General features: G+C 47.1%; 1 protein-coding gene across 1 annotated transcript in view; it reads right to left on the reverse strand.

The window, feature by feature from the left end:
* The window catches only part of LOC138260931 (red-sensitive opsin), a 56,063-nt gene extending 46,275 nt beyond the window's left edge, over positions 1-9,788 (reverse strand). Inside the window, exon 1 of the mRNA XM_069209456.1 lies at positions 9,528-9,788. Within this exon, the coding sequence (XP_069065557.1) occupies positions 9,528-9,636 (109 nt within the window). The 5' untranslated portion in view covers positions 9,637-9,788. The remainder of the gene's footprint in view (positions 1-9,527) is intronic.
* Positions 9,789-11,124: the final 1,336 nt, after the last annotated feature.

Here is an 11,124-nt window from a genome sequence, read left to right on the forward strand (position 1 = left end):
AATGTACAGGACAGCATTGTAAGCACTTGCGAAAGTTGACTGGACTGGAGTATGCAGTAGGGATGATATACGGTGGGCCGAAACATTGTCAGGTACGGTGCCATGTCCGAGGATTACAGTAAAGAGAAAGGGCTTTCCATTGTTGGAAATACTGTCAGCTACGCCTGCCTCTAAATACCCACAGGGTTCACTGACAGGAGACACAGCTTTCACCTCAACGAACTCCCTCACCTCCCAGAGCCCCGGGCCCTAATCAGTCAAAGACCGCCCGCCACTCCTCCCATCCTTTGACATGTGTAGCACGCACTTTGCCGGCATGAAAATATTGCTGTATGATGACTAGTCCATCTTGTAAACACAACTCTATGTTCTCTCCATCATGCAAACACAACTGTGCGTCTTCTTGATCGTGTGAATACCACTCTATGCTCTCTCTATCGTGCAAATACCACTCTATGCTCTCTCTATCGTGCAAGTACCACTGCATATCCTGTAAATCATGCAAATGCCACTGTGAGCTCTTTCCATCATGCAAATACTACTGTGAGCTCTGTCCGTCAAGTAAATACTCCTGTTAGCTCTGTCAGTCATGCAAATACTACTGTGAGCTCTGTGTCAAGTAAATACTACTGTGAGCTCTGTCCGTCATGCAAACACCATTGTGTGTCTTCTTCATCGTGTGAATACCACTCTATGCTCTCTCTATCGTGCAAGTACCACTGTATATCCTCTAAATCATATAAATGCCACTGTGAGCTCTTTCCATCATGCAAATACTACTGTTAGCTCTGTCCGTCATGCAAATACTACTGTGAGCTCTGTCCATCAAGTAAATACTACTGTGAGCTCTGTCCGTCAAGTAAATACTGCTGTGAGCTCTGTCCGTCATGCAAATACCACTGTGAGCTCTCTCCATCCTGCAAATACCACTCTATGCCCTCTATTGTGCAAACACCACTATATGTTCTCCACATCATGCAAGTACTACTATGAGCTATGTCCATCACGCAAACTCCACTCTATGCTCTCTTCATCACGCAAATAACACTGTGAGCTCTCTCCATCGTGCAAATGCCACTCTATGCTCTCTCCATCATGCAAATACCACTCTATGCCCTCTCTATCGTGCAAACACCAGTCTATGGTCTCGCCATCATGCAAATACCACTGTATATCCTCTAAATCATGCAAATGCCACTGTGAGCTCTTTCCATCATGCAAATACTACTGTGAGCTCTGTCTGTCATGCAAATACTACTGTGAGCTCTGTCCGTCATGCAAATACTACTGTGAGCTCTGTCCATCAAGTAAATACTACTTTGAGCTCTGTCCGTCATGCAAATACTACTGTGAGCTCTGTCCATCAAGTAAATACTACTGTGAGCTCTGTCCATCATGCAAATACTACTGTGAGCTATGTCCATCATGCAAATACCACTCTATGCCCTCTATTGTGCAAACACCACCGTATGTTCTCCACATCATGCAAATACTACTGTGAGCTATGCCCATCACGCAAACTCCACTCTATGCTCTCATCATCACGCAAATACCACTGTGAGCTCTCTCATCGTGCAAATACCACTCTATGCTCTCTCCATCATGCAAATACCACTCTATGCCCTCTCTATCGTGCAAACACCACTCTATGCTCTCTCCATCATGCAAATACCACTGTATATCCTCTACATCATGCACATGCCACTGTGAGCTCTTTCCCGCATGCAAATACTACTGTGAGCTATGTACGTCATGAAAATGCCACTGTGAGTTCTGTCCGTCATGCAAAGGTCACTGTGAGCTCTGTCCATCATGTAAATACCACTGTGAGCTCTGTCCATCATGTGAATGCCACAGTGAGCTCTTTCCATCATGCAAATGCCATGGTGAGCTCTTTCCATCATGCAAATACCACTGTGAGCTCTCTCCAGCATGCAAACTTCACTGCATATCCTGTTCATCATGCAAATACCACTTAATGCCCGCTCCATTGTGTACACCACTCTGTGTCCTCTCCATCATGCAGATGCCACTCTATGCTCTCTCCATAATGCAAACACCACCTTATAACCTATTCATCATGCAAATACTACTTTATGCCCGCCACATACTGCAAACACCATTGTATATTATCTCCATCATGCAAATGCCACTCTATGCCCTCTCCATTGTGTATACTACTCTGTGTCCTCTCCATCATGCAAATACCACTCTATGCTCTCACCATAATGCAAACACCACTGTATATCCTCTCCATCAAGCAAATACCATTCTATGCTCTCACCATAATGCAAACACCACTGTATATCCTTTCCATCATGGAAATACCACTCTATGCCCTCTCCATTGTGTTCACCACTCTGTGTCCTCCCCATCATGCAAATACCACTCTATGCTCTCACCATAATGCATACACCACTGTATATCCTCTTCATCATGCAAATACCACTCTAAGCCCTCTCCATTGTGTACACCAGTCTGTGTGCTCTCCATCATGAAAATTCCACTATGTGCTGTCTCCATAATGCAAACACCACTGTATATCCTCTTCATCTTGCAAATACCATTCTATGCTCCCTCCATAATGCACACACCACTCTATATCCTCTTCATCATGCAAATACCACTCTATCCTCCATTGTGTACACCACTGTGTGCCCTCCTCTTCATGCAAATACCACTCTATGCTCTCTCCATAATGCAAACTCCACTGTATATCCTCTTCGTTATGCAAGTACCACTGTATGCTCTCTCCATATGCAAGCACCACTGTATTACCTCTTCAACATTCAAATACCACTGTATATCTTCTTCATCATGCAAATACCACTCTATGCCCTCTCCACTGTGCATACCATCCTATGCTCTCTCCATCATGCAGATGCCACTGTGAGCTCTGTTTATCATGCCAATACCACTATATGCCCTCTCCATTGTGTACACAACTCTGTGTCCTCCCCATCATGCAAATACCACTCCATGCTCTCTCCATAATGCAAATGCCACTGTGAGCTCGGTCCATCATGCAAATGAAATTGTGAGTTCTGTCCATCATGCAACTACCACTCTATGCTCTCCCCATTATGCACACACCACTGTATATCATTGTCATCATGCAAATACCACTCTATGCTCTCTCCATAATGCAAACTCCACTGTATATCCTCTTCATCATGCAAATACCACTCTATGCCCTCTCCATTCTGCATACCACTCTGTGACCTCTCTATCATGCAAATGTCACTGTATGCTCTCTCCATATGCAAGTACCACTGTATATCCTCTGCATCGCTGAAACATCGCTCTATGCTCTTTCCATATGCAAGCACCCCTGTATACCCTCTTCATCATGCAAATACCACTGTATAACCTCTTCATCATGCAAACACCACTCTATGCTCTCTCCATCATGCAAATGCCACTAGGAGCTCTGTTTATCACGCCAATACCACTATATGCCCTCTCCATTGTGTACACGACTCTGTGTCCTCCCCATCATGCAAATACCACTCTATGCTCTCTCCATAATGCAAATGCCACTGTGAGCTCGGTCCATCATGCAAATGAAATTGTGAGTTCTGTCCCTCATGCAAATAACACTCTATGCTCTCTCCATAATGCACACACCACTGTATATCATCGTCATCATGCAAATACATCTCTATGCTCTCTCCATAAGGCAAACTCCACTGTATATCCTCTTCATCATGCAAATACGACTCTATGCCCTGTCCATATGCAAGTACCACTGTGCATCCTCTGCATCGCTGAAACACCACTCTATGCTCTTTCCATATGCAAGCACCACTGTATACCTCTTCATCATGCAAATACCACTGTATATCCTCTTCATCATGCAAATACCACTCTATGCCCTCTCCATTGTGCATACCACTCTATGTCCTCTCCACCATTAAAATACCATTGTGAGTTGTGCTCATCATGCAAATACCACTCTATGCTCTCTCCGTATACAAGTACCACTGTATACCCTCTTCATCATGCAAATACCACTATATATATTCTTCATCATGCAAATACCACGCCCTCTCCATTGTGCATACCACCCTGTGTCCCCTCCATCATTCAAATGCCACTGTGAGCTCTGTCCATCATGCAAGTATCACTCTATGCTCTCTACAACATGCAAATACTACTGTATGCTCTGTCCATAGTGCAAAAACTACTGAATGATCTGTCCATTATGCTAATACTACTGTATGCTCTGTTCATCATGAAAATACCTCTTTATGTCTTCTCTGTCACGTAAGTACTAGTGTACACTTTCACCATCATGCAAATGCCACAGTATGCTGTCTCCACAACCTGTCTGCATACTCATACTCACTCCGCAACGTGCCAGCCTTTGTCCACTTCTCTATCCAACCTGCACGCGCTCTCCATCATCCATCGACCCCTGTGCGCCCCTCCCAAAGCCCCATCTGCTCATGTCACAACCCGTCTGTCTCTGTATAGTGCATATACCGAAATCTTTGTGCACTCTTTTTTCATAGCCCTCTTCTCTATGTCCATCCACTCTCTCCACAGTCGGTGTGAACCCTCTCCTCCACACCGAGTCTGTCTGTGTGCGCTCTCCACAACCCACACACCTCTCTTTGTGCTGTCTCTGAACGTCCCCTTGCTCCACGGTCTGTGTGCATCCTCTCCTACACACCGAGTCTGTGTGCGCTTTCCACAACCCACACATCTCTGTGTGCTCTCGCTGTCTCTCTGTGCGACCAATCTCTCCACAGTCTGTGTGCCCCCTCCTACACACCGAGTCTGTGTGCACTCTCCACAACCCTTACATCTCTGTGCGCTCTCTCTGTCTCTCTGGACGCCCCCTCGCTCTGTGTGCACCCTCTCCTCCACACCGAGCCTTGAGTGCTCTCCACAACCCACACTTATCTGTGTGCTCTCTCTCTCTGTGCACCCGTCTATCCACGGGCTGTGTGCACCCTCTCCTCCACACCGAGTCTGTGAGTTCTCTCCATAACCCACACATCTATGGGTGCTCTCTCTGTACACCCACTCATTCCACGGTCTGTGTGCACCACTCTGTGAGTTCTCTCCACAACCCACACATCTCTGGGTGTTCTATCTTTGTACACCAACTCATTCCACGGCCTGCACCCCTCCTGCCACACGTAGTCTGTGTGCTCTCTCCACAACCCACACTTCCCTGTGTGCTTTCTGTGTCTCTCTGTACACCCACTCTCGCCACGGTCTGTGTGCATCCTCTCCTCCACACCGAGTCTCTGTGCGCTTTCCACAACCCACACATCTCTGTGTGCTTCTCTGTGTCTCTGTCCACCCACTCTTTCCACGGTCTGTGTGCACCCTCTCCTCCACACCGAGTCTGTCTGTGTGCGCTCTCCACAACCCTCACATCTATGTGTGCTCTCTCTTTACACCAACTCTCTCCACAGTCTGTGTGCACCCTCCCCTCCACACCGAGTCTGCGTGCTTTCTCCACAACCCGCACATCTCTGTGTGCTCTCTATGCACACCCACTCTCTCCACAGCCTGTGTGCCCCCTCTCCTCCACACCGAGTCTGTGTGCGCTCTCCACAACCCACACATTTGTTTGCTCTTTGTTTCTCTCTCCTTTTCACACTCTTGTATTACCCTCGTCCTGTTCTTACCCCTTTTCTGTGTATTTCTCTCCAGTGCTCTTTTTATCTCCCTCTCTGTCAATCTCACTCTTTAGGCCTCTTTCATTCCTTCTCCCACTCCATCTTTTTTTTCTCTCTTTCTTTTTTATCACTGGTGTTCTCTCTCTCTCTCTATCTATCCATATATATATATATATATACATGTGTGTATATAGCTGTATGTGCATACTCTGCGTCTCTATCGCTCTGTTTCTGTTTCCTGCTTTCACTCTGTCTTTCCTCTGTGTGTCCTTCGGGTGTTTTCTCACTATCTCCCACTGTGTCACTCTCCCTTCCTCTTCCTCCTTCTTTGTCTTTCTCTCCTTCTCTCTGTCTCTATTTAGAAATCTCTCTCTCTTCTGCTCTCCTTCTCTTGCGCTCGTTCTTCCTTCTCATTCCCACTTATTATCTTGGTGGTTTTTGTCTCTCTCTTTTTCTCTTCATCTCTCTGTCCATCTCCCTTTTTCTCACCATTGCCCCTTTTCTCTATTTGTCTCTCTCTTTTGCTGCCTCTCTCTCGCACACTCTATCTTTCTGTTACTCAACTTATCTTTGTATTTATCCTCTCTCTCTCCGTCTTTCTCTCTTTCACTCTCCGTTTTTCTGTCTTATTCTCTCTCTTTCTCTATCTCTCAGTTTTTCTCTCTCTACCCGTCTTGGTCTCCTTGTTTCTTACTCTCCCTGTCTCTCTTTGTATCTATTCTGCTGTTGCTGTTCTTATGCCTGTCTCTGTCACTCTCCCTGCCTCTGTTTTCTGTCTATCTCTTTCGCTGTTCATTGTATGTTCTCTCTTCCGCTCACGTTCACTCTGTCTCCTAGCATGTCAGTCTCCCTCCTTCTCTCTTGCCTTGTCTCCCTCTCTGGATATCACTCTAAGTCTCTCTCTGCTCCCTCTGTTTCTCACTTCCCGCCTCTCTCTGGCTCAGGAACTCTCCCTTTCTCTTCATGCACATTTCTTTGTATCTCCCTCGTCTCTGTTGTTCTCCCTCCCTTTCTCCTTTGCTGGTTCTCTGTCCATCTCTGTTATTTTCCCTGTGTCTCTTTGCTCTCTCTCACGCTCTGTCCCTTCTAGCCCCCTCACTTCTCCGGTCTCCTCTTTCTCTCTTCCCCTCCCTCTTGCTCTCCCTGCGTCTGCCAGTTTCTTACCCCGTTTCCCTCTCTCCTCTCATCTCTCCAATCAATTTGCACGTATTGAGTTCACGCCCCCTCTGTAAGTAACTTATTCCTTTTGACGTGCCTGATCTATTCCTAACTGATGGTGTTCATGACATTCTGGGTGGTCTCCTGCCCTGCACCCATGGGTGACCGGCTGACCTTGTCCTGTTAGTTTCTCCCATGTTCCTTTATAGAAGTGATTAAACGGGGGGGGGGGGGGGGTGCAATCGCCTGGTTAGCTCACAGGTTCTGCATTCACACACGTGTTGAACTCTGCGCTAAGCGCCCATGGACACATGCGTATAGATCCCTCCCTCCACATGGACAGCACATGTCCTGAGTCCACCAGCGGGGGGTTAGTGGTAACACTACAAATAAGTGGGCAGAAAGGTGTGATCACGTGCTCCTGCGCATTAGGCATCAGTGCGCTGTACTGAGCTGTGATATAACTACAACAGGATCTCATCTCCTGGGGCCGTGCCCTGTCTAACGTTCATACATGTAACTCGGATATCCCAGTGAGTCCATGCGATGCTGACTGCACAGCTCGTAAACAGGGAGCAGTGGACGCCTTGCCATGCTTGCGATCTGTGCAGGAAATGTTCCAAGTTACGCGCATGGACTTAAGTCAGGGAAAGTGCTCTGTGCCACCGCACAGGTGAATCTTACCAAAAGCTCGCGGAAGAACCAAGAACCGCTATGTTCAAATTCAGCCATCAGGAGAAGCCACATTGCCCGTCTTTTCGCCTCCACACAACCTGTGGCCCTGAATATCTACAGGAAACACAATTCTTACTCATCACGCCAAGACACAGAAAGTGACACGACCTTGCTATTATCATTGAATTAAAGGTGGCATCCAACTCCCCATCTGTAAAATGGCTTTGTCTTACCCACCCTTCGACCGTTCTGTTTGATGCACACTTCAACGAAACACGAAAAAAACATCAAACTATCGCCTCCACCAACTTGTAAAGATGAAAGACATACTCTCCAGCAACCATCTGAGGTCTGCCGCCCAGACAAGGGTGAACTTTCAGCTCGACTTTGGGAAGGCTATCTGCTGAATTACCGAATCCTCTCTCGGCCACCCGACAGCAGTTCTTCACTGCACAGATAGAGAATTATTCCACAAAAAATATATAACCACATCTCACCAATACTAAAAGGCCTACACGGCTAACAGTGGGAGCCTGAGTAGAATCCGAGATTTCCTGCCTGGCATCCCAAGCCATCCCTTTAAAGAATCCCTCTTACCTTACAGATTTACTGCCTGTCTCACGAGAATAAGCGGGAATCAGAAGCAAAAGGTCTCCCCCTGACAGTCCTGAATTTTAAATGTTTGCAGGTGCATCAGTGAAGAGCCCTCTCCTGGCTGATCTGAGAACCCACTGAGTCTCCTGTCAATCAGAAAACCTCCTGAAACGAATGTCGTCTGATTGACGTGAACTGCTTGCCTGACAGAATATCGTGTAGAAATATATCATCCTTCAAAGAGATCGAATGCAGAATAGCAGCTTCCACCATGTCATGAGGACAAGTGATTATTAGTGTTCTTAACTCCACAGCTATGTGCCTTGAAGAGTTGTAGTGCTGTGGTACATTGGGGGAGAACTAAGAATACGGTGTCTCTACATAGCTCTATATACATTTACTCTCATGATATAGTGGGAGTCGGTAATCTGGCTACGATATTCTTATAGTATATTTTAAACATGATATTCCGATAAAATTTATTTGAAGTAGATCAAACCCAGAAGCAAGTGACACCCTCAGACCTTTGGCTCCCCCTAATTCTTAGACCAATGTATTAGGATCACATGTAGATTTACCTTACGATTTGAACTTTCATAAATGTCCTAATGTTCCTGGAATATCCCTCTGTGGGAGGCACATTATACCTTTGGGTACAGCCGCGTAACTTGAAGCTTTTAAATAGATCTCCTTCAGTAGATTCTTGCTTGTCTCCTGCTTTGCATCAGTAATCTTTACATTCTTTTTTAAAATCTTTTTATTACACTTGTAATAAGTAAATATATACACCATTGCATTTCCACCTTTAGGGTATCTTCACATTCTTTGTATTTTAACTCTTGGCTTCCTTATCCGTGCATCGTCTCTGGCTAATCCATTGGCATCCAGCAGCAGGGCTTTGGATGCCCAACTGCTGGTACCTGCTCAGACTGCCTCATCAAACTGTGTCCTGCAGTGCAGCTTCGAGTCATTTCCTTTGTCACCAAACAAGAAAGTCCGTCTTGGGTCGGTTGATTGGTCATGTCATTAGTATTTGTGTTTGCATAGCGCACAATCTGACGTTTGTGTGGTCTTGAAGCACTTTGGGTAATCTAGGGCTGAATTTCTAAACCTCTTCCTGGTTTCTGTCGCCAATCACAGTGTGACTTGGCGTCTGGAGATGCGCTATCAGCGGTGTCACTGGTGATGACCCTATGGATGTGAATGGTTATATAGTGCATGCATACTTACGTCCTGGATATCGGAGCTGGAGACCCATAATGCAGCAGCGTCCTTTGCATAAACTGGAAGTTCAAGGGAGGCAACACTACAACAGGAATGAAGGTTGATGTGCTGCATCTGATGGGTGATGGGGGACAAGAGGGCACCTAGCATCCACATGTGTCGCTAAGTCCTACGCACCTTGTCTGCATAACTATGCTTCCCTTGTGCCCACCATGGGTCTCCTGAGAGCCGGGTACTCACCCCGTGTGTTGTTGCTGTTGGTGTATGTGAATATGCTACTTCGAGTTGTGTCTTCATCATCATATCTCCGCCGAGCTGCATAGGAGCCCGCGTTCCAGGAGTAGGCCATCGCTGGGGGGCGCCCTCTTGACTTCCTCTGCACCGAGTCCCTGGCCCTCCACTTCTTTGTCCTCTCCTGGCTTTCACCGACCTGCTCCCTTCTCCACTTCCTCTCCGGATCCTCTCTCACCTGGACCCCTGTGATCCCTCCCTCACCGCTCCCAGGTGGCTACTACTAATATGCCAGGTGGCCCCCCTCTCTTTTTATACAGGCCCTTCCGGATTAGCCCTGGCCCTCGCAAACAAGCTCATACCCCCTTAAACATTTGATCTCTTAATTGGGCTTGCGAGTTTTAAACCCACCCTCCCTTCCCTCTGGACCGGGCTCTGCGTCACCAGTCAGGGCTGAGAAGAGTGACTTTTCTGGACACTTCAGGTGACTGGATCAAGGCTCCTTTGGGCGCGATTAGCACGAGGAGGTGGAGGGGAGAGCAGGGAGGTGTGTGAGGTGGCCACCGGCGAGGTTTAGCTCCTCTTCTACCCGCTCCCCCCAGGAAAGACAGGGCCCTAATCCCACCTCATCTGCTCAATTTCCTAATGCCCAATTTGGTTAAATCAAAGGCCCCTGCTGACCTGATTTCCCTTATTCTCTTTCTTCACAAAATTCGCCGAGGCAAACTAACCTCACGTATGTGACTTTATGCCAAGACGTCCTTGTAGGCTCCTCCACCCGAGAAGGTGGAAGCCACAGTTCGATCTATCGGTGGGGAATGTGGCCAGCCGTCCTATGATAATGCAAGTAATGCACGTGAGTGAAAGTCACCACCATGTCATGGTCTGCCTCTCTTCTCTGCCCAGCCCTTGGAAGCCTGTTCCAACCAGGCATGCTTTGGCTTTTATAAGGCAGCGTCTCCTGGGCTTTAGATGTTTGGGCAGCATCTATGGGCCTCTGAGTCATGATGAAATGCGGCCTCTCAGGTTCTCTCCCTTCCTTGACAAAATCCAGGCTTTTATCTCTGCAGACTCCTCCCAAGTTCCTACCGAGTAAAGAGCAGCCTTCTCTAGGCCAGGGGCGTAGCTGTTTGGGGTGTTACACCCCCTAAAAATGAAAACTGTAGTAAATAGTTGAGTACAAGTGCTTTCAGTCTGGCATTGTTAGGTGTCTGCTGGATTCCAACCTGGATTTGTACACGCTCACACTGACAAAAACACACCGACTCTCTCATCTATGTTTTGAAGGTCTTAAAATGCTGATTAGCTTGAAAATCATTGCGTTTTAAGTACCCCCGAGGATGTGCACTCCTCTCTCTCCACTGCCCTGTCATGTCCTGCTTCTCATATAATATGTTTTAAGGAACTGTCCCTGTGTGTTGGGAAATCTGAAGCTCACAAGCCACTCCCCTTCCCCCCCCCAATCATACTGACCAAGCTACGCCACTGCCTAGGCCCAGAAACGTTGCACACAGAGAAGTGCACAAATGTGGTTCAGTGGAAAACTTGCCCTTACCCATAGACATATAATTATGTAATGTTTGGGGTGGGGGGGCTTAAGGTCTGT

Source organism: Pleurodeles waltl, chromosome 10 (assembly GCF_031143425.1).
Source record: "Pleurodeles waltl isolate 20211129_DDA chromosome 10, aPleWal1.hap1.20221129, whole genome shotgun sequence".
NCBI classification, from domain to species: domain Eukaryota; kingdom Metazoa; phylum Chordata; class Amphibia; order Caudata; family Salamandridae; genus Pleurodeles; species Pleurodeles waltl.